General features: G+C 39.0%; 1 protein-coding gene across 1 annotated transcript in view; it reads right to left on the bottom strand.

Moving 5' to 3' along the window:
- PPP3R1 (protein phosphatase 3 regulatory subunit B, alpha) overlaps window positions 1-19,696 on the bottom strand; it is a 37,617-nt gene extending 17,921 nt beyond the window's left edge. Inside the window, exon 1 of the mRNA XM_084283872.1 lies at window positions 19,438-19,696. Coding sequence (XP_084139998.1) covers window positions 19,438-19,440 — 3 coding nt within the window. The 5' untranslated portion in view covers window positions 19,441-19,696. The remainder of the gene's footprint in view (window positions 1-19,437) is intronic.
- Between the last annotated feature and the right edge of the window lie 5,469 nt (window positions 19,697-25,165).

The raw sequence follows: 25,165 nt of genomic DNA, 5'->3' as shown, positions 1-25,165 counted from the left end.
TTGCAGTTATATTCTGCACTAATCTCTCTTCTTTTGGCAGCTCTGCCTTTTTACTGATTAAGGATAACCCAATGGCCTTTAGTCTTTATTTCTCCCATATATTATCCATTAAAAAAATATATGTTTCTTGATTCCTTTCTTCAGCAACTATTTCAAATACTAATCATTCTCTCTTCTTGAGATCAGTTTTGTACATGTTCCTCCATGGCAGGCTAGTTAAGGTCATTATGTTTATGACAGCTTCATCTTACTGAAAGACAAAAAGCTGTGGACAAACGAAAGCAAAACTGCACTTTACAAAATCAACAAAACTGTTCTACATTAGCAACATTTCTGGATCTGTTTGTATGCAACTTGTCTGCACATCTTTTTGTCAAATGTTCAAAGGGTGAAGTGTCAGCCTCCATATACTTTTTTTGCTTTTATAAAATATTTTAAATGTCAGCAAGAGTCCTAAAAAGAAAGTCCTCAAAAAGTTAAGCTTGAGTGCCTACCAGTACAAACACCTGCAAGAGGTGAGAAGCTAGGTTGTTTCAAAGCTTCTGGTTCTACAGCCAGACAACAAATGAATTCACTGAAATGTCAAGAATTAATTCAATGAAATGTTGAGTGGTCAACATTTAAGTACATGCACAGGAGTAGCTGTTCAAGATCTGCTATTTCTTCTGCAAAGTGCAAGTGGTAAGGTAAGACAGCAGAGGCTTGTAGTCAGCATTCAAAGAACTATTCCTCCTTCACAAACAAGCAAAGTGCTTCTCTATCTTTTCTCCTTATTCTCCATATCACCTAAATTAACAATTAATGAAAATTACTACCTCTTACAGAGAATTTTTCCTCCTCCAAGCTCATCTTCCACATATTGCTATTTTCATAGCTTTAATGATGAATTGTCAGCTTGGTGAAGAGTTTTTTTTTTGTTTGTTTTTAACATAATGACCATTATTTAACATGTTACCTGAATTTTGGCTGTCATATAGATTGGCACTGTATTCTCCATTAACAACCAACAAGCAAATTGGCAAGCAAATTTAAGACAAATGGTGTTTCTTACCAAGACTGCAAGAACTTTTGCCTGAAAAGAACATGCCACACATCCACATCGGTTTAAATATTTATTAAAATAAGTTTCAGACAAAGCCCTAGAGGCTTCAAGACATTAATATTCAAGTATCTGAATTCATGGTCAGAAAAACATGCAAGATCTCACCTTTTGTAATTTGTATATTTCATATGTGACTTATGAGAGCAATGAAAACCTACAAGGAGCTTACCACAGCACAGAGGAAAGACACACCCAAAGTTTCTGTAGACACCCCAACAAATCAGAGAAGTATGGCTTAGAACAAGACAAGCAGGAATAAGGTACAACTGGAAAAAGCAGCAAGAACATCACCCACCCCACTCAAAAACCACAAAAATATACTTCTTGTTTAAATCCAATGGATGAGGGTTTGTGTTTTGTTTTGTTTTTAAACAAGTTACTCAACATACAGAAGTTGTGTCTTAGCCTGAGTGGAGCCTGTAATACCAGAAAGACCAACAAGTCCAGAAAAAGATCTTACTGATCTTCTTTACGAGTTTGCTTGTGATAATATCATAGATAAGACTGCCAGCAAATTCAGCATTTGTGTTTGGTAATTAAGCCACCTTTTAAGCTTTTCATTGCAGCCATTAAGAGTAAAAAAAGTCTACTTAAAATTGGGATATCACAGCATAGTTACTGGAAAACAATGACTAAAATTAAGAGCTGATAATATGGCAGACTAACTGCCAAAATGTAGACATTAACATTTAACATAGCTTGGTCGTTGCTACACAGTACTTGCTTCATATAAAAGCAACGCACTTGCTTTCCATAGAAGTCCTCCAGGCAGAGCCCAAACACAAGCTCAGAATTATCAGCTCTCCAGCACTTCTCCAAGAATATTGAACAAATAAATCTACCCCAAGGTCCTTTTAAAACAATAAGAATTTTGAGTTTGATGTTGTGATGCAAAAGAAGTTAAGACAAGAAATCAAACATCTTAAAAATATACATGAAAGTTGGAGCAACTCGAGCAGTGAGCTTCACTGTTTACTCCAAACTCTCAACCTCATTCTTGATATTCTGACCCACAGAAAGAGTTAAAGAAATGCATAAAAATGCCTGACACCTGCCCCAGTAAGTTCCCAAAATGAAGTATCACCTAGTGGTACTGCACTGGCAATCCTACGTTATTTTTCCAGGCCATCCACAAATCCTGTTACTCTTCTGAGGGGCAACTTATGGAACTAAAACACTACCCTCTACTCATGGAACTAAAACACTAGGACAGAAATTCAGGATGCATTACTTCCAAGCTGAACCCAACTCAGAACATGCCTCGTGGAACCTCCGCAAGAATTTGTATTTTCAGAGCCTCAGCTCTGCTTACGCCCCTCATTTTTGTGCTCAAAGCTGTGGAAGAATCCCTCCGCTATTTCATGGCCAGCCCCTTCTCCATCCAGAAGTCCAATATAGCACCTGGAAGTTGGCAACGATCTCATTTCTCTTCTGGCATTTGGACTGTCAGATCCGGCCTCCACGTTACACTTCGGTGTGAGCATTTAGATTATCCACAGGCGCAACAGAAGGGATTAAGCAGCAAGGAAGTACAAGCAAGGAATTCTTACAGGGTATCCAGACAAGCAGGAAATTACAGAAAATAAACTTAGGGAGGAGGAAAAAAAGGCAAGAAAGAAAATCACAAAAGCAGCAGTATTGGTACCCAGTAAGTAGCACAGACCCCCAGTGTGACAGTAAAGCACTCTGGCATTCATCTGATACTTAAGAGTTGTGCTTTCCTGCTCTCCTCCGGGTAAAATTCCAAATTTAAAAAAAAAAATTAATGATTATTAACAAAAGCTGGAGTTACCATCAATATTGAATTCACAGAATGGTATCGGTCATGGAAGAAACAGAACGTAGTCTTTACCAAAAAGATTTTGCAAGATTTTGTTAGCAAATATATATATATATTTTTTTAAACAGACTAGTGTCCGCCATTTGTTTCTTATTCTTTAGTAAACCAGAAATAAAAGTCTACAGAACTTACATCTACAGAAATGAACTATGAAGTTACATATTGACCAAAAGTCTCTGTACCGAGCAGTTCCTATGAAAAGTCATAAAAGGAAAAGTCTCCTAGGGATACAGAGATAAGGAATGGATTTAAAACCAATCAAGTTTTAGGATGTTCCCTAAGTGTTAAAAAAAACAAAAACCAGACTTCAGTCATTTGCTTTTAAGTTCCTCCAACAAGTGCTTTTGTGATACATTTGCTTTCCCAAATATGACTGCTGCCTATTAGGAAAATAGCATGAGAAATAGAAGTTACAGAAAGGCTGTTTGTTCTAGTACAAAAGTTTATTTTATTTAGGAATTTCTCTAATGATTCCCATCTCTTTGACTCAGCTACAACCCAAGTTCTTGAAGCTTCTCATGTTGAGGACAGTAAACCAAATGCATCCCACAATAAAGAAAAACAGAAACTGAAAACTGCCGTCACATAATGCTCACATCTTCATGCAGAAAAGTAAGTATTTTTCAACTCTAAATTTGCCAAGGTACCGCTAATGTGCTCTCCTCTACTTTTTACTCAAACAGAAATATTCTCCAAATATTGATTCTACAGTAGTTGAATAAACTGTTACGTATATTTTTAAGGGTCGAGATAAGAACTGAATTGTTAAATGCCTTAGACAGTAACATCTTCTCTCCCTCACACGCACCTTGAATCTAGAAGAGAAAAAACAGGCATTTCATTTGGGATAAAAAAAAAAAAAAAAAGATTATTCTCTTGCATTTGCTACAGACTCCACTCTGAGACCACAGCATCAACTGTGACCTCTCAAATACCCACTGACAACCATAACCATCGTTCCTTGTAGCTGCGGTATTACTTCACTCAACACTTTCAGTTTAGCTGCTTGAATTCTGATAAACCTCTGAACTTCCTGCTCTCAGTTTTTAATCACCTTAATACAACTGAAACAATTACAAAGTTCCAAGAGCCAGGTCTCACAGCTGTTGCTAACTCAGCATCTCATCTGAGCACTAATCAACACCAAACATCAAGAAAAACCTTAGGAACATTTTGCAGTCAAAAACGGGCACTGCTAGAAAAAAATGCAGCTTGTTTCAAGTTACCTTTGGAAGATTTCAGGTTTAAAATGTGTTATCTACAAAAAAGCCAGAATTCATTAATCCTGCCTCTAAAGAAAACACTCTGACCTTCAGTACCAAAGGAATTCAAAAAAGATTAATACCTAATTCTTGAACATGGCATTTAAATTGCAGACATCAGAGACAATGAACCAAGGCAAAGGGGATTGCTGGATTTGGGATTACTGTAGGGATCAAGTCAGGTTAAAGCTGTTACAGTATTCTGGCATTGTTGTTCTTTGCACAAATGCAAAAAGAGGTGTTACAGTTCACTTGGACGCATTTAAAAAATTAGTATTATGAAAAACTTATTTTTGACAGCTTTTTTTTTTTTTAATTTGATTTGTTCACGATGAAACAGGTGATGATTCTTTAGAAGATTGTCCTCTTGCTTGTACATCAGGTTCCTCCACACACCCCCCTCACTCCAAGGTGCAGAAGGCCAGGAAGACGGCTCAGGTCTCAGGATAAGGCCGCAGTTTACTCCTCAGCCACCACCAGCCGTGGCTGTGCTCGGGCTCTGCCAGTCATTTCAAGGGAAGCCACTTGTCCTCTGGCTGGCAGTTGGCCAGTCACTTCTGCTATGCTTTAAATCCTACACTGCCCAGGGGTCTCCTCCAAAATGAGATATTAATGGCTTAAGGCCATCACAGGCAAGTAGCTATTCTAGGATACCACAGGGAAGCCCTAGACCAATGAAGCAAGAAGTGAACCCGATATTCGAGAGAGCTGCTGCTGCCAAAACCTCGACCAGACAGGAAAACTGAAAGAATCAAGAGCAGAGTTGAAGTTCAGCCTTTAACTTTAACATGCCCTCTTGCTTTACTAGTGTCAAAGGGAAGATAGAAAAACAAAGCATATATGTATTAAAATTTAAAACAAGTGGTTTTTTTTTCTCTTTGAATTTGAAGTGTTCAGGACCAAAAAAGCAATCAAAAATCTGTGCAGTTACAGCAGGGACTATGATTTATATTCATATAAACATCACAGCTTTTAAAATCTAAATATAATTACAACTGCACAGCTTTCAGAAAAAGATCTAAGCTTTCATGATCTTAAAAGGTAAAATAATCGTATCTACACATGCACACACAACACTCATCTGCAGATAATCTAAAGGTGCCTCCAAGAAAAAAAACCTGTCACCTAAGACATACCAATTTATAAGGACTCAGCAGAAATGCCAGTGAACAGTTCACAAAACCACTGAAGCAGAAAGCACGATCAGTGACAGAACAGTTCTACTGCAAAGTCCTTTTCCTAAGCCTGCAGGTGAAAATGATCCATCAGGTCTGAGGGTACAGTCAGCATCAATAACACCAGTTATTGTGTCTACCCCCGCAAGTATTCTTATGCAGGTTTACATAAAAACCTAAAAAGGTAACTGGGTTGCTTTAAACTTAATATAACTCAACTGTTGTATCTTTGACATGTTTAAGTCTTCTGGTCTACCTGAAGAACTCCCTGGAAGCATTTACAAGAAGTCTAGCAGGGAGATGATTAACAGCACTGGAGACAAACATACTGCTGTGTTTAAAACAAGGTATGGTACAATCCTGCCTCTACCTTACATTAAGAAAAGAAACAAATAATCCTCGTTATTTGAAGATGAAAACCCGATATGCATGAGTAATCAAATTCCCGTACAGAACAAGATCTGTCATTGCAGAAACCTCCCTAAGTACCACAACCTGTAAATGAATCTTGAAAGAAACATACTGACAGGAACATGAGTGGTAACTTTATGAGCTATGAGACAATTTCACTTTTGGCAGTTTCCAGCTACTACTCTTCAGAGGCAACAACCCAGTCTGCTTTGCAATCACTGCAGAGTTAGCATTTCTAAAGCTTGCATCAGTCTTGAAAAAAATCTCAAAAGCCTGTAATTTTCAGTACATAAATAATGAATCCTCCAAAAGCCAAGGACAGGACATTTTTCCCAGAAAGATGCTGAAGCAACTCAACCTTTTGTAGGGGAACAATAAGGTTCTGTCGTCGCTACATCAAAGTTCTGATGCAATTTAGAGTTCACTTTAGGAAGTCTTTGGAGTAAGGCAGGTTGGTCCTCCATAGCTACTGGATAAGGCATAAGAAGTTTACGAGATGCCAATTTAATTGCTCTGATTACATTAACATATTGGTTGCACCCATAAAACTTCTTACAAGGTTTACTGGGAACAGCAGAGACCTTCCAGGCACTCAAGTTCAAGCCCCAGATCCAGAAGAGCTTGGCATATTGTCCCTGGTTCTCCCCAGTTGACCACTGTACAAGCCACGAGGAGGCTTGAAAACTCTTGGCAAACAGAGGCAATTGCTAGTGGCAAGCCAGATGTGCTCTCAAAAACAGTAATGATTTCTCACAAGTTACAACTTCTGTTTTCAAACCACAAAATAAATCAGATTTGCACTGTCCAAAAATTGTTAAGTGGTTGTCTTCCAAACTGATACTCTAGATGAGGATATACACCCACATTCCAAAGCCTGGCTCTAACTACTCTTTCAGACACATTCACCGTAACATCTTGAGAGAGGGTCCAAAAAAGACAGCACCAAAACAGCACCTCACTCTAGAAGATAGAAGAAATTATCAAAGTCGGAAAAAAAAAAACAACCTAGTGATAGATAACTGTGCTAACAATCCTTTCTATTTAGGAATGCTATCACAGAAACATAGGAAACAAACACACAATGCTCTTTACTGAAGTTTACTCAATGATCACAGCTAAAAAGACCACAGCAGCCTTCTTTAGGGACTTAAAAGATAAACACAAGGGAGTTGCCCCACCAACCCACCCTAATACACTGCCCTTACACAAGGATACCTTGTGCTACATGCCAGGGAAAACAAAAGCAAGACCCCACTGCCGGACCAGAAAAGTTGTAATCCAAGTACAAAGCCAGGTAAAAGACACAGAGAAGCCTACAAGGAAACAGACGTATCAATGACACGTTTTAAAACTACATAGATCTTTATGAACAACAAAGTTGTGCTGAAGAGTTTTATAGAGCATCTCAAGGAAGGCATTTATTTGTTTATTTAAAGTTGGCAGAAGCTTGTAATTAACATCATGGGAGAAAGCAAAATACCTGACTGAAGACCACAAGTGACTGAAGTATCACAGGATTTTCACAGTTAAGGGTGAAGAAATGACAGTAAGGCACCAAATATGTCAAAAAAAAAAATCCCTTCCAAAGCAAGTACAACTTATACTTCATAGGATAATATATAACAAAAAAGAAAAACAAAGCATAGCACATTGATCTTGTTCTTAGGGAAATTAGTGGATATAAATTGGCCATTAATAGTGATTTATAATCTTCTTTGGTTTAAAGCTTTGACTTATAAAAAGGAATGTTTTTCTCTTCATTGGTGATTACGAACACAGGAAAATCAAGAAACTGCAAACAGTAAATTGCATGCGCTTGTGTGACAGAATAACAACTTCCAATCTGGAAAAAATAAGTAACCTGTACAGCAAAGGAAACAAGACTTGATTCAACATTAGGCCAAAGTATACAAGCATCACTGAAAAATTGGACAGACTAGGATAGAAGTCACAATTTCAGCTAGTAATAAAAAACAGATTGCACTTAAGCTATTATCTAGCACCTTACAGCCTGTCAAATGATGAAACAAAACTGAAGAGTCAAAACACCTGCTTTGCAGGTAAAATATTTAGTAGGTACTTAAAGCTCTGTCAGCTTCTCCCTTTCTCTGTAAGCATCTGGAAACAAAGGTTTTTGTACAAAGTAACCTCCCAGAAAACTGACAATGTTTGAGACTTCCTCTCCAACACGAAGTCTTAAAAGAGTGGCCCAACAAAACTGAGAATTAATCACTGGCTGACCCACATAGAAAATAGGAACAGAAGAGTTACTTTTTATAAAGATATTAATTTGACCTAAAGCCATATTGAACTATAATTTGCTTTATAGAGATGCTCTCAGGAGGCTGCTTTCAATTATGCCAATTTAATTCTCAGCACTTCCAGGTACTATAAAAACAAGAAAAAGCCAGGGAGCTTTAGCAAACAGCTCCTCAAGAACAATCTGAGCAAAAACTCGGCCAAGTTAACTGGTATTTCAATACCTCCCTCCAAATTTACCAGAAATAGTTTAAAAAAAAAAAAAAAACACAAAAACTTTAAAATGTTTTATTGCCTATAGTACTTCTAACCAAACTCTTGTCACAGGATCAATGAGAGCTGTACAAGCAGGTTTTTTATCCTCTGATCCTCTGAATTGTTTTTAAACATGCTCTAGTATGTCGTGGAAATCACTGTTATTTGTTACTATGTTTGGAAATTTAAACTTATTTTTGGAATAATTTTGAAAAAGCTATAGCTAAGCATTTTCAGTATCTGTAGAACCAAAAATTCTACCTCTTAAAAATATGACTTGTGACAATACAAAAAAAAAGTGAGCACAGTTAACGGTGGTCCAGTCTTCTGAAGTTTCTGAACTACCTTAGTTTGCTTGTACCAAAGTCAGATATTAACACAAAGCCATAACTCTAAGCATGCAGCAAGAAAACTGCTAATCATTAGATCACTTTCACTAATACTCAAAGCTACAAGCATTAGGAAGGAGTAATAATACTTCTCTTTGCAGAGGATTTTCCAAAAGCAGAAAGTGAGCTATAGCAGTCAGAGAACTCCCAGGAGAGAAAACAAATCTTCCTAACTTTGGCAAGAAAAGGCTACAGGCCTGCTTGTGACTAATCAGATATATCTGAGGTACGTACGAGACTGAGGCAAATATGAAAGATGAGAACCTAGCTGGAAATTAAGTGGAGCATGTTATCCTCTGACAGCAGACAGACATATAAATTAACTTATTTGTTCCCAAAACAAAGTTCTCTTGCCATAAACACTTATCTGAACTGTGCAACTGAAGACGGGAGACTGGTATCAGAAAATCAGCTATAAAGGCTTCGTTTTTTTTGTGTGGTTTAGACATAACATATTATTGTACTGCTGCAAGTTGTATTTGGAGAGCAAAAAAATAGCGAAGATACGTTCTATAACAAACAAAAATAACAGATTTTTCTACATCTTGCAATAGCACACTGCTTGGTATTAAAGGTTCTACTTTGTATTACGGTTTAATGTAACTCCCTATTCAAGTAAATAGGTTATAAATACTGAAAAACAACATGACCAATGTATCTGTCTACCAACAGATCACCACTTCAAGTTTTTAGATTTCAAGAGTTTATTCAGTACTGTGTTGACTGCAAAAGTTAAGGCTATGGGACCGGTTGCACAGATACGTTGAAATGGATCCGAGAGGGCCTAGAAGAAAAAGAAAGCTGATGCAACTCTACAGCATAGCACAGCCCAGTAACAGTTTAAAAGAGGCAAGTGTCCTTGAGCAGGGAGGTTTAAGTGCAAATTTGAGAGAATCGTCAATTCACAAAGGCTATGGCACAAGAACTTCAAAGTTTCAGGAAAGTCACACAGGTCAATGCACAGTACTTAATCAGTGGTAGCGAACAAGCACAGAACAAGCTGCAGAAATAGATGCTGTCATCAGCCCTCCTTGTTTAAGCAGCTTACAAAGAGTTTGATACCACACTTAGAGTGAAAAATGGAAGTCTGAGTTTGAAACGAGATGGGAGTCTTGTGGGTGGCCAGAAGGAGAGAGAGAAAATGGAAAGTGCACATCAAAAGAAGATAAGAGAAAGTAGACAACTAATAGAACGTCCTTCACGATCTGTCACAAAAAGGGCTGAAGAACATTACAAAGAACTGAGTAAAGGACATGCATCTGAGAACAGAAAAGAAACAGGATTTGATTCATGAACTGACAAGAAAAGAAAACAAGGAGGCAAAGACACAGAATTGGGCAAGATGTGCAAACCAAAGGAGAGCCAGGCTGTGCTGAAGAACAGTTGCTCATATACAAAATCTGAAAAAGACTGTATTCCAGTATTCCTGTCTCTAATAGTTAAAACTCATCTTAATACTTAGCTCTTCCTTCCAAAAAGGAAAATAACTTCATCAGAACTTACAGCTGTCAGATACTGAGACATTTTAACAAGCTCCAGTTTGGTTTATGACACTCACGGATGCATGAAGAATTAATTCAGTAAAGAATAAAGATGAGTCATGGTTTGAAAACAGGCCCTACCAAGACAGTGATCCAATACAGAGGAATCAAAACCAGTATAATTAAAATAACAAGAATTTAACAAAACATTAAATAGGTCTTTGGGCACATTACCATCTCACCTTCTAAGGGAATCTGCAGAATTTCTAGTACTGCTGCTCCAGCAAATTAAAAATTTATTTTCTGAAAAAGATGCACTGCGTATTTCCAAAGTCTTACAATTATGATTATTAGTCTTTCAGATCAAAGGAATGCAAACTGAAAAATAGTAAGACACAAGAACACCATACTACTTTCAATTAAGGTTTTCACAGCTAAGGAACATTTCAAAGCCTGACACAGTTTTCTTTGTATGACACGAATGATGGATGAAATACTGATTTTTTCGTATCATAATGGAGAGGTGATATACATGCAAGAGTTAGTTATGTGATATAATATTTGAGCACAATTAGAAGGAATATTTTAGGTTATGTTCCGCAGGGCAGTGACTGACTTGTTTCACGTTTTTATACAAGGAAATGCAAATATTTATCATTCAGTAGCAAATACAGACATGTAGCACCTTTACTACAAGCTAATAAAATGAGGGTACTCAACAGATTGGATGAGAATTCAAACCCTGTTTCGGTAGTTTATAAACAATGATGGATATGTCAGATGTTTGAAGAATTATCCACAAGTCTAACTTACTTTTAGCTTGCATTTTTGTAATGATTCATAGCACCTGGTAAAGAAAAGATTCCTTCAACCTCTCTGAAATCAAAGCCCATTAATTGTAACTAGCAGTAAGATTAAAAACAGCCGTCCCAAAAAAGATTTGTAAACATTAAGTTGTAAACGCACATAAAAGCAAGCATGAAAGTACGCACAAAGCAGCATTAAAAATTTACTGCTATTTATAGGGTCCACAGTCTCCCAAAATAAGCCAAGTAGACGCACCCCTGCAGAGCCCCAGTGACTTCCAGTAATAATTACCAGTTGCTCTGGAGGCTCACAATCAAGAATCTAGTCATCCTAGTCCAAAGCACAGCACAAATAATTGCATCCATCCCCCGAAGACTGACACAACTGTGCACGCATACACAATTTACCCACAGAACCACAAACTACTGTCTTTCTGCTGCTTCCCATCTTCTCTCTTCTAGGCTATGCTTTCTGAAGTTTACTGCTTGCAAGCCTTAATGGAGGCATGTGATAAAACACTTCTAATTTTAAAATGAGTGTTTTCAGTGCTGTTTGAGAGATGTTGGGAAACATGGATTAATTGACTTTACAAAACAAACAACAACACAGATGTTAAACAATACCCCTGAGAAAGAACCCAGAATAAAGCCACTGCTAAAAATCTCTTGCTCAGACCAACTCTTCCAAATTCTCCTGGAATCTTTAATATTAGGAAAACAATCCAGCACTGCCACTATATACAACACTGACATTTTAAAAAACATCATCTGCTACATCCTGTCAATTTTAGTCCCTTTTACTCACATGACCTTTTGCTTTCTCATCAGTAAAGGGAATCTGACCACCTTCAAGCTAACTCAGGCCTCTCAAAAGAAAGCTTTTCACAGCTGAGCTCCAGCAACTCAGTTTTAACATGAGAACTGCACTCTAATGTTCACAACTACAGAAGATTTAACTTACTACACTTTCAAGTTTTATAAATTACTTTTGTCATGAACTTGATTTTTCAATACACTGTATGAAATATAACAACATCCCATGCAAATGCTTTAATCCGTTTCATTATTAGAAGAATCAAACTTCGTGTTCTGAGTAAAACACTTTGCCTTCCCAAGCAGGGAAAACTGCTGGCACTATAAACCCTAATCCATATAAGGAACAGATTTTTATCAGATACCCCTGTCTAATACAGTGATTGGAGTGCCAATATAATCAACTGAAGTCAATCATAGAAATCAAGTCTATTTAATTCACATGGCTTTTTTCTTTTTGCTGTTTAAAATTTAACAGGCTACATATAATCAAGCTTTGATCTGTGAAATCTGCAAAGTGTCCTTCCAGCGTTACCAACAAAACTGACCCATTGCTGCTCAGACACCAAGGTGTTAAGCTTGTTAGGCAGTGACCCAATACTGAATTAAAGTTCCCCAAGGGAACATCATTACACACTGAAAGTTTCATTACAACACTGAAAAAGCTGCTCAGTCATCATGCCTACCAAGTATGAGGAGTTATTCTTTGTAAATTCAAGGGGCTGAAGTTGTATCATGCAGTTTGTTTCAACCCCACGGAATTTGTTTCCAAAATGTTCCTTTTGAAGTTCTCTCTGCTAACCACAGTATCATTGAGCTGAGGGACTTCAGGTGACTTGTGTCAGCTTTAGTGATGCTATTCAAAACCTATCCAGTCAGCAGTGGAACAACAGTTGTTCTGGCTTTTACTACCTATTATGAAGAAAACAAAACACTTGATAAATGCAGAGAAGCTGTTCACAAGACGACATATGAAAAGACGTAAGAAGAAAGAAAAGGTACGAATACAGTAGCAGAGGTTTTCTTTCCCAAGGTTTCCAGCTACTTAAAATAAACAGTAAGAAAATAAACAGTAAGAAGCCTCTGTATTTGTCATAGACATATTGAAGGAAGAAAGGATCATCTTTAAAAGCTGGGGAACTAAGATCATATTCTTGTGCACATCACAGCTGAATTCCACTTTTCCAGTAGCCTGGTTTCTTTCCAGAAACACATTATCCCTGGTTTTCATTTCTGGGCTTTCTATCTGTTTTCCTATCCCATCCCACCCCTTCACCCCTTCCATCCCCATGCTCCCCCAAACTCTCCCTGAAGTTCTTCAGCTAAAACTGTGGGAAGCCATTTGTTATTTCCTACTTTAACTAACTTTGGCAATGATATAAAGTGCTCGTGAACTTCAAGCTGGCTACATAAGCTTTTCAAAATAGACACAATATCAGCTTACTGGGGGAGTTCCGGTTCTTTGCCTTAACAGTTTGCTTAAAAATGTCCATCAACACAGACTTCACAAATATTCACCTGAGTATTAGCTGCCATAACCTGTTTACAGCTTGGAAGCCAAGATTTTCATTGACACTTCCTGAGCAATGCTGTTCTTTAATCCAAAGCATCTAAATGACTTCTGAGACTTCTTAACATAGGTAAGAATTACTATTTCTATAACTGGGGGCTGTTCACTACTTGTGGAATAGAGTATCAATAGCAGGCTCAACTGAAGCAGGCTCAACCAGTTGTGAAATCACAAGCAAGTCAGATACAGTCCCCAGCCTCTTTGCAGCACCTATGTAGTTTTCTCAAGCAGTTATAATAAAAAATGTGCTTGTGGCTCTGCTAGGTACAATCTAAAAGCAACACGAAACATTTTTATGGCCTTCCTGTATGTGCAAGAGGCCTAATAAAGTTCGGCACCAAACTAAAATTTTCTAGTTATGCATTTTGAAAGCTATTTTAAATGTCACCAATATTTTTCCCAATTTGTTTAAAAGAACTTTCACCCCCAAAGTGACTTCACTTGAAAGATGTGGGTTTTATTCTTAAAAAGACCCGAACACCCCCTCCACCTCCCACACTAAACACTGCACAGACTTTCGCCATTCAACTTGTATATAACATCTGAACAGGAAGACAAGCCACAGTTTAACTCTGGTTAAACTTATCTTGATATTCAGAATTACTAAGGAAATAAGGTTTCACATGGTGACCAAAAGAATCTAGTTACATTGTATGTCAGAGCAGTATATAATGCTTCTAGCCCGGTACTTAAATCATTACAAAATTGTGAATGTCAAGTCATTTAAGCTCACTGAGAATTAATCTAGGGAAACATCAGTGAAAATGTCCCCAGAATACTTGAATTCATATACCAAAATATCTATCTATGCCAGATTAAAAGATGTTGGTCCATATCCAAGTCTGTCCCTCTTCATTCACCACAGCAAAGTAATCTTTGCAGCAGATCTTTTCTCAAATGGCTGGTGTTAAGATTACTTTAGGCCATGGACATCTAGGCACCTGAATAGCTTCCACTGGATATAAAAGGTGCATTTCCAAGTCTAATCTCTAAAAGAAAATGGCTAACACAAGGTTACAAAGACACTTGAAGCATATGACCAAAATTTCAGGTACAGTGAATGCCAAATGCCTTAAACCAACCGGACAATGTACTGCAAGATTCCTCAGGACTGCACACAAACCAATCCACCAGCCAAGACTTCAACTTCCGAGCAGTTCATTTGATTTAGACTTAGCATTTTTTTCCGAACTACAAACACATTATCCACTTCCTAGATCACATATTACTGTTAACTTCTAAATGACAAGAAGGGCCTTGGATAAGTTATTACCCGGCTGTTACCTCAACCTTTTGCATTTGTAGAACAAGGGCAATATTTACCAGCTTCGTGACAGCACTGCAAGATAAGCTCTTACGGTCTTTGGGAAAGAAAGAACATGTGTAAGTAATTTATACAATCAAGTCAGCCAATAAAATTCTTACAGTTTCCAGAAGTAAGGAGTTCCAACTTTTTTTCTGTTTTAATTACCAGACTTACACGCAAGTAAAACAAGATACTTATTTTCTTGCGATACGCTGCACAAAAGGTTCCAGCTGCTTACCCTTTAAGTGCAAGCACTTTTCCCTCCTCTCTTCTGATGTAGATCCATGCCTCTCATCATCCCTTTCCCATCACTCCAATCTTTACTCCCCCATCCTTCCAGTACTTGCTCCTCCAGAAGCAGAGGAGTTTGATCGTGACAAGGCCTTTGCACAGTAGCACCTTCCCTATTTCTGCTTATGATTCTGGGAAAGAACAAGCATGTAGGAAGCACGGGAACAAACAGCTCCCTTTGCCTCTGTGGTCCTTCTGTAAGGAACACACAGGAATAATCAAGTTTAGGAGGAGAAGAAAAAAATGTAAGCCAGATGAAAGAAAAGATGGAAAAATAGGGAGATGTGTTGCTAAATGAATTGGCTGGTAAACAACAAATAACAGTGCAGCATGATTTTTCCCCCTATTAGGGATTTACAAAAGATACTACCCAGAGCAGGGAGAACAGGCTTGGGAGGAAATAGAAGGGGCAAGAAAATCAAGAGCAAACGGCTTTCAAGAAATCATACATTATCTCAAATTACAAAAAAAAAAAAAAAAAAAAGTCTTCCATGAACACAACTTTTGGTCACCATTTCCTATAACTAAATTAAGGTCTTAACAGCTTCATGCTCAGTCAAATCACCATTCAGACTTACAATTTAGGAAAGGATACAATTTTCTTTAACAAAACTTCAAGAATCACAGGCCGTAAAAAAAAAGGGTAGAAAAGGAATTCTTTTTCCAGCAGGGAAATCAAAGTAATGTTGAAAAATCTCACGCAAGTGCAACTTACGAATTACAGTAGCAGAACACTATAAAGCATACCTACAGCTAAAAAATCTCTTCTATGATGCTGCCAGATAGGTACTGCTGTAATACCCAACTAGAGGAAAGCTGCAAAATCTTCACTGCTAGATTAATTTTCTTTTTCTTAACAGCACGTATTATTACAGCAACAAAAATTCATAAATATTTCTTAGTCTGGCTACACCTCAGCAACTTTTTGTATGTCTACATGACATAAAAAATGAAGAAACGATGAGGCAGAAGCAGACTGAAGAACAGTTTAGCATTAAAATGCACATACCTGCCTTATTTGTTTCCCCAGAAATACCAGATTACTGACACTGCCTGTTCCTGCAGCACCGATGGGCAAAAGGCAGCCCCATCTTTAACATACCAATAAAAATCCTAATTTATGTGTTATTCATCTCACTCCCTTAAAGCATTAGTGCTAGGTCTGGTACCTTAGAAGATGAATAAAGCTCCTGAGGCATGCCCATCACACATCATTTTCCCTTAAACTACTCCATTTTCCCTCCTAGGGAGTATTTAAAGATTTAAATCTTAGATTTAGAAGTTAGCACCTTGCATCACAGAAAGACAGAATTCCACTTTGATTCCACTGGAATATTATAATTATTTTTTAAAAGTCTCTTTCCTCCTCAATCAACAGTCTCTTCCTTAGCAGATCACAAAGCTAAGTGAACTCAAATATTCCAATCAGCCTCAGAAAGCAGCCCCTGAACATTTACTGCCACAACAAATTCCTCTGTTTATCGAAGTGGCTTAAATAAGCCTACCACATAATTTTTTCTTAAGACCTACACGTGAGTTTCCCATCTTGAATCCTAGACTATTATTCTACCTGTGGTAGTAGACCACCAGCAAGTCCAACACAACAGAGGGATTGCTTGATGGCCTCTCTGTTCCTACCATCCATGTCTGTACTCAGGCACAGATAGAACAATTACAAAACTCAAACAACTATCCAAATGCTTGTAATGATAGCAGTCAAATTGTGATTTGGCAGCAGAGTAGCTGTTTTTTCTTCAAGAACTTATTTAGTACCTTTACTGATAAGTAGTAAAGAAAGACTCAACTTGGTCTTCTGGTGTATTTTTGTTTGTTTCATTTCAGAAAAATAAGAGTTTTGGTGGTTCTTGGATTCCATAAATTAAAAACCCTGTTCTAGATCAGACTGTGAATGAATCGCTTCATCTGGAGAAAATGCTCAAGTGCCAGAAGCACCACTACTCAAGTGAGTCACAACTTCGAAGAAGAGTCTAGCACCAGCAGTGTCCAAATTTAAACTGGTCTCCTCAATTTTCCAAAGACTCTCTCGGCTTGCTAAAAAGATGTGTGCATTATGTAACATGGTTTGGGTGACTTCAGTGCATTTCTGTCTTTTCCGTCCTACAAGTATAAAGCTCAAGAGCTAGAAACAAACGAGGACCTACGAGAATACAGATGGTCCCAACAAAACATTTAACCAAATCCAAGATTGTTTATTAACATCTGCACTATTTACCTTTTTCTAGTAAGTCTTGCTATGAGTAGTATTTTCTAAGCCAACTCTGACATAAACAGCTCATCTGTATTACTTCTAGAATTACGTAATGCATCATATTATACTCTCTGCTTGATAGGTTATTATTTTAGAACTGGCTATCCCAAAACATCCAGAGCTATGTTCTTTTACTTACTAGATGTTTATCTTAAGCTACCTACTATGAACACAACAATATGTTCACCTCTTGTTCTTCACTAGAACTCTCAGCTCCCTGGTCCTGCAAGAACACAAAAGAAAAGTTACTCCAAACTGCAAAAAAGGGCTGCTCTAGTGTAATTAACAGTTGAAACAAGATCTACTCTATTTTGTCATTAGAAGTGAACTCCTTCAGTGCAAACATCCACAGGTAACAACAGTAGAAAGAATGGCAACTTAATATGTATTTGAAAGAAGAAACAAACCATCATTTAACTGTTTAGTTTTAGCATGATTTTTACAAGGTACCTAAGATCAGGTGCTGTCAAACAATGTACTGATACAGCTGTGGTCAAAACCTTCCACTTGTTGTTACTGCTTACTGTAGCAATGAAACAGCTTTACTGGTGGAGATAACATTCAGAACACCTTTTTCACGCATCTATATTTACACGTGGTAATTGATCATATAGAAACACTGTTCAAGAAGTCAAAGTAATAACCAGCATGGTTATGCCAGCAAAAGATGCTAATGTAGCTTCAGCTGAGGCAAAACAAAGGGAAAAAAATAAAATTAATGATATATGAAAGTTAGTTTCGTTACAGGTCACCGATACACACATGGACATCACCATCGAGTAACATTTTCTTTCCTTTCATGCATGTCGGCATGTCTCATCAGACAACTCTTCGAGAGCAGAATTTTCACGAAAGACCCAACTAATTGCAGTACGAACCCAACCACTGTGTAGCACATTATCACCATTCATCTGTATATTCACAGCAGTACTAGCATTGCTGCAACTATGGCATAATTTCTAATCATAACTTTTTTTTTCCAAGGCTCAATCTCACTGATTCTTGCTCTCAGAATACAAACCTTCTTTCCTCAGCCTTATATTATTCTAAGAGTGTGTAAAGGCATTCGTTAAATACATTGCTTTAGTCCACAACTGAAAATAAACCCAACCTCTGCATGTTTCAAAATATTTATTCAAATGCACATCTAAAAGACATTGAAGCGTACGTGCAAAGAGTATGCCACATCAGTTTTGGCTACAGTTTTATTTTTTAAAAGCAGAGGCTGCAACCCCCTGCTTAAAAAGAAAAGGAAACCCATTTCTGGCTCCTAGGCCCTGTGAGGTCTCATGTGAAATGGTGATAAACAGCTGGCTTCGCTCTTTAAGAGGTCAGAATGGAAAAGCTTAAACCATCTGTATTTCTCCAGTTATAAAAACCCAAAATATTGCCAGAGTCTTCCTGAAGCCAGGGTACCGGATAATTTAGGCTAGGATAGATGTTTATTAAAAAAAAGGGCGTTGATTTCTTGGCAGTGGTGGCAAGCAGGAGACACCCCTAGTGTCGACGTAAAATACTACAGGACTCCATACTGTATCTCTGGATTAATTTTACGGCAGTAAAAGGGAAATTTAAATCGCCATGATTATTATTAATAACAAAAATAAGAACAGCAGAGCAGCTCAACACACACACACACACAGGAACACCCTACATTTCCCTCACCCGCAGGCTCCCAACACCCCCTGCCTCTCGCATTTTTAAGCTAAAAAAAAAAAAATAAATCCCCGTGGACATTATAAAATCGCCCGGCTCCTGCCATGGGCTACGTGCTCCGGGAGCTCTCCGCCCTCCACACGAGCAGCAAAACGCCGCCGCAGCAACGAGGGGGCGGCCTCGGGGGCTGCAGCAGCACCCCCACAGCACCCCGGGGGCTGAGGGGAGACCCGGGGTGGGTGGCGGTGGCGGTGAGGGGAAAGGGAGAGGGACCCCGGGGCTGAGGGAAGGGCTGAGCCCCACAGCGGGGGCGAGGCGGCGGCTGTGGGCGGCGGCGGGGGGGCCGCGCCCGCCCCCGGGGAAGGAGGGAGGGGAGGAAGGGGGAAGCCCGGCGGAGGACGTGGATGGCTCGGGGGCGGAGGAGCCGGCTCGGAGGCAGGGCAGCGGCCGCCGTCGCCCCCCTTTATCCCCCCCCCTTCCCCGACCGCCGCCCCCCTCACACGCAGCCTGGAATATTCCGCCGGGGCGGCAGCGGGGGGCTCGGCTCCTCACCATGGCGGCGGCTGGGCGTCAGGCGCTGCTTCCCCCCCCCTGCGGTCGCGAATCCGCCGAGCCCCGGCCTCGCTGTCAGCCTGTTCGGCGTCGCCGCCGGGCCCGCTGCCGGCTCCCGCTGCCCCCTCACTGCGGCAGCGGCTGGCGCTGACCCGCAACGGCGGCGCAGGGCGAGGAGCGGAGCGGAGAAGAGAGAGGAGAGGAGAGAGGAGGGAGAGCGAGGGCGGGGGCGAGCGGCGCTGAGGCTCGGCGGCGGGGGCGGCGCCTCCCACATCCGGGCACCGCGCCGGGGAGCGGGGAACGGGGAACGGGGCGGGGCGCCGACATGGCGGCCGCGGCGGGAGGGGAGCACAAAATGGCGGCCGGGCTGAGAGGGCGGGGAGGTGCTGCGCTGGGTTCTCCTCTCCCCGCAAATAAAAAAGTAAAAATAAAATGTATCTGTTACCTATATACGCACACATAAATGATTATGGGGGAAAAGCTGGTAGTGGGGAGTCCAAGTGAAAGGTTGCCACACTGTAAGGAAGCTTCGCTGGTTGGGTGTTGCCACATGATGGGCTTGAGCGTGCTCCATGAAGCCCCTCGCTCAGGGAGCGGCCCTGTCGATCTGCTCAGGTGCTCTGTAAGGCCTCGCAGTTGCGCTTTGTACCAACACCACACACCTCAGTGGAGGTTCATCCCCATCAGCTGCTGTGTAAACCTCCTTGTCAGGGCCCTCGCTGCCCTAGCTTAAAGATTAAAATATGTTGTACTTCTCTCCGTGGAAAACCAGGCAGGGACATAGCCTCAGGTAGGCCTTCCTAATTGGAGCCTCCTCATTTTCTGGCTGTTGCCTTCCTCAAGTTTTAGCATAAACGTTGCAAGAGGTGCTCCTTATTTAACAGGTTTTTAGTGAATTGTGTTTCTGTAACGCTAATAGGTACTTAGACCGAATTAACAGAGATGTGCTTTGATGAGGTAAATCTGAAGTGTTTACATATCTATCTGTGGTTTCCTTACCAGTAGTTAGGCTTTGTATCCTGGATGATTTACAAAATAAAATGTCTGATGCTGTTGAATGCAAACTAAGATAAAAGAGGTTTAATAACACCTCTGAGGCAAGATTTAGGGCAATGTAACTACTTGTGTAAGTAAGGCTGACCCTCAGGGAATGATCTATCTATATTGTGAAGTTTCAAGTAGGCCAGAGGATGCCTTTAAAAACCTCTGTGAAGGGTAATGTGAAATAGCAAATAAGGATGGGTGGATTTTACATTCTCATTGCTGCTTTTGCTCTTCTCTCTGGGCTCGCAGTGTTGAATGTGTTTATTTTGGAGCACCATAACAGTGCATAGCACTGTGACAAATGAAGTGGTGATGTGAAAATAATAATTACATATAAAATATTACTGCGTTAATACTGCCAAAGAGTAGATTCAGTACCATGTTGATGTTGTTTTTCAGGCATTTGATATTTGGCTCACAATAACTAGATGCCTTGCCAGGGAAAGGCAAATCAATCTTGCCAACTTTGAGGTGAATGGCAACGTTACTTGTGGGGAAAGGTGAAACTGGATTATTAGTTTAAAACCAGGCTGATTTATTTGGATCATAGCTGAGCTTGAGCTTCCCAGTCTAAAATAGTAATTTCCTCTTTCTTTAGCTTTATGGAAAAGGAACTGACTGCCTCATCACTGTTGCCGTGTTTGTGAGAGTTTGAGCTGGTCAAAGGCTAGCAAACATTACCTTAAAAGTTCCTGGACAAACCTAGAATCTTAAAATGCTAATGCGTAAATACTAAGAGGAACAGGGAATCTCCTGTACAAAAGCTTGTTCTAGAAGCTTAATAAATAATAAATAAAAGAATAAAGAGTAAGCTAGGGACATTGCAGAGAAAAAACATAACAAAGATGAGGAAATGAACAACATGGCAATGAGCAAAACTAAATGGCATCAAACAAAAAGTAATCTGCACCAAAAGAAAGCAAAACAAACAGTAGTGCATAACTTGTAAGCTTTAAGTTAATAGGAAAACCAGAGAAAAGGCCTTGGTGATAAGAACCTAAGCCTTGCTACAGTGAGAGGTTGCACAGTGTGAAATGGTCTGATCCAGGTGGGGAAGTTCCTGCCTCTCCTCAGACAGATAAAGGTGTGTAGGATAACCATTCTCCTGGGAAAAATAAATAAATAAATAAATAGATCTAGTTGTTAGGATGTCTAAAAATAAAAAAAATCTTAGACTTTTATGGAAAGCTAGACAAAACTAGTAATAATAAAAGTTTAAGAACTCCAAAAGAAAAATGAATTCTGATGTCAAACAGCCTTGCTGCTTACATCTCTGTCAGTGTGGCCTTATCTAGCAGATGCAAGTATGGAGTAAAATCAGCTAACTGAAGTTGGAAATGACTAGAATTTTTATTGCATAAAGTAATGGGACTAAAACAGAAATGAGGAATACAATACCTTAATTGTTACCTTTTTAGGTTTTGAGTAGAGACAGCCAAGAGCTTATGAAAATATAATTTTTATCTTGCTATGCAGTTAGGTTGTTGCTAGCAATTTTGAACCTCTAGATGCAGTACAAAGACATGCTAATTAATTTTTAATTCTTTTTTTTTTTTCTGTTGTCTCGACGTGTCAAAATTACTTTTCCTTTATATCTGGCTTCTTAAAGATGTTAAAAATGCAAGATGGCATTTGTTAGAGCGTAGCTAACAATCTGTAGAAAGCCGTGACTTGCATTTAACACTTTACTACTCAGAAATGCAGACAACATTAATGCATTCTTGCAAATAGCAATATTCAAATGTATTTTTAGAGTAAGTTCCAGGCAATGCTGTATTTTCTCACTTTCTGGTTTTTAATAAAGCTCCTTTGCAGAATAATTACAACCATTCAAACTAGGATAAGATGTGTTTCCATGGGATGGAAAGCTGTTTTAGTTTCAGATAAATAAAGAAGTAAGTTAACTCGGTACCTGTTTAGGTTCTTCAGTGTCGTAAACAGTAATGATGTGGTTTGCATGGTGCTTGACCTGGAGAAAATTTGGGCTGGATAACGATTTCCATACCCCTGCTTATGTGACTGGACTCTAGCTGCAGTTCTTTTCATAGCATGCTTTTAAAGTGCTGTTTGTGGTGCCTCATCTATCTAATTTTGAAAAAAAATAAATATACATATATATATGTATCTTTGATCGTTTTAGCATGTCCTTTATCTTGCCTTGTGCTGGACTTCATAAAAATATTCGTTACTTGTAGATGTCACAGGATGTATTTTGTATGGAGCATTCTTCTCTCTGCTAACCCAGGGTTAGGGCTGCCACCTAATTAAATAATCTTCTGTCCTGACCCTTAAAAGGCCATAAGCAGCTTTTCCCAGCAAAGCAGGTAAACTCTTGGGACAGTGCAGTAAAGCTTGAAAATATGCCATTTTTAGGCATCTGTATGTTCTTATTGGCTCCAGTGGTGTTTTGTTTTAAAATAAATTATTATTCTTCTTTAATGCTCTAGAAGGTAAAAAGGGAAGCTACCTTTTATGACCTGACTTCGAGGGAACGTACTTTTAGCTACCAGGGGTTGGGGGGAGGGCTATATTTTATCAGCAAAAGAGGAAGGCTATTTAGGCAGAAATGAAAGCTACCCTTTCTCAGCATGTTTGAATTGCCCTGGTACTGCAGATCCTGAATTGTTAAGTCTGTAAAACCAATGCACCATATTTATTCATCTCCTTCCATTTGTAATAATGGGTAGAATAATAAGCAAGTCTAAAGATATAATACTGACTGGAACTGACAAATAGATGGAAAGATAAAGTACCTCTCTCGCTGCATTTCTCTTACACCTACATCTGTCTTTTCAGTTGAAAGAAATCAAAAGGAGTCTGCCCTTATTTTCTTGCATATTTGTGAGAGCGTATATAAATTGCCAAGATTTGGGAGGAGAGGGAGATAATACTTCTCAGATCAAGTAAGGTACAATAGAAAAAAAATGGCCAAATAAAAGGGTTGGGGACACAGGGGAACACTGTTCTCTTTACCTAGAAAATTAAGAAGGGGACTTGTCTTAAAACTGGGAGCAAGGTGAAAGACACAGAATCTTTGGGAAGTTGTGGGTTGATAAGGGTGATTTTTGGTAACCTGTTGGGTCATTTTGCAGCACTGCAGGACAGTAGGTTTCAAATTGCTAGAACTGCCTTGGATGTGAAGTCATCTTGAGCATGTGTGCTTACTAAAACAGTGAATATTTCTGATCTGTGCATCTTGCTGCCCAAGGTGTTGTGGAATTAAATATCCCGAGAGTAGGATTATTTCTTTAGGTATCCCTTTGAGCTCTTAGTGGTAATTAACGGCTCATGAGAAGTTGAAGTCACAGTTTGAAAATCACTGAGTGTATTTTTTTTTTCTTTAATCGTAACTGGGTTTTAAAGATTAATCTTCTGATTTCCTATACTTATTTGGTGCTGATGGCTAGGATAAGCTGGGGACAAAAATGCTTTCTGCATCTTTGCCCCTCTGCTTGTAATTATACCACTGTATCAGATAGCTCTTTGCAGAACAAATATATGGAAACAATCTGCAAGGACGGCTGAGACTAAAAGCTTACTTTTTTTTTTTTTTTTTCTGGAGACTATACTCTTGGCATAATAATTTAATATAGTTATCTTATTTGCTTAACAGTTGATAAGGTTTCTCAATGGCATCCGGCTATAGCTGGGCTTGGTATAACTGACTTTTGCTTTTGTTTTGTTTTGTTTTGTTCTGTTTTTTGGGGGGAAGTGGGTAGGGACATTTGTTCAGGGGAACTCTGGTAAGAACTGTGAGCTGACTTCTCACAGCAACTGGAGGTAAATGCTGCAAACACGAGTACAGCATTTGATTTTTCACTGATGTACTTGTCTCCCATGGGTGTAAAGGATTGTTGCTTATGTTTAATTCTACTAGGGATGTGCATGCATTGGTCTGCATTGTGAAGATTTTATCTTCCTGCAGTAACTGATTAGGAAGCAGAGATTGGCATGCACAGGATTTTAATGAGCTATTAATGAACATAACTTCAATATTGTGAAAACAATCACTTGGATTATATTAAAGTTGTACCTCTTTCTATCACTGGCTGACTGATTCAGGTTCTGGCCAGTACAAATTCTGAAGGTGATGACTTAAATAACAAACAGACTGATAATTTAGTAGTGAACTGAACTGAAACAATGCCCAAATGTCTCAATTTCCTTCTTTCTCTTGTAGCAGAGAGAAAACTGGGGAACTGCTTGCTTGTTGATCCCTTAATGAGTTGGGGACAAGATTTAAATACCAGTAAGTCACATGACTCTTTCAAAACTAATCAAAGTAGATGTTACTGTCACATAGAACACCTTTTAGCATACCAGTTTGTGTTGTGGGGAGTTAAATTAATGTAGTATGGAGTTCTATGTGTGTTATCTCCTTCTGTCATCATGGAAGAATAAAAGAGTTGCATTAACAAATGCTGTAGTATCATACAGTAAATTGTGTCCATCTTAGCCGTGTGTTTTCCTATGACTTTGATTGCCACACACATTCTCAGTGCTCATATAATCTGTTTTAATTTGCAGTGCCATCATCCGTGTGAAAAATGAAGTTGCCAGAGTTTTCAAGAAAAAATGTGATGCAGCATCATCACATGTATTCATGTAAATGAATGTTTAAAGATCCCCTCGGCTGAGGAGATGAGACCACACGGTGGTAAGTAATATTCTCTCTTTTTCTGAT

Source organism: Netta rufina (genome assembly GCF_964035555.1).
Source record: "Netta rufina genome assembly, chromosome: 3".
In the NCBI taxonomy this organism is placed as follows: Eukaryota; Metazoa; Chordata; class Aves; order Anseriformes; family Anatidae; genus Netta; species Netta rufina.
This window is presented reverse-complemented; position numbering and strand designations above follow the sequence as displayed.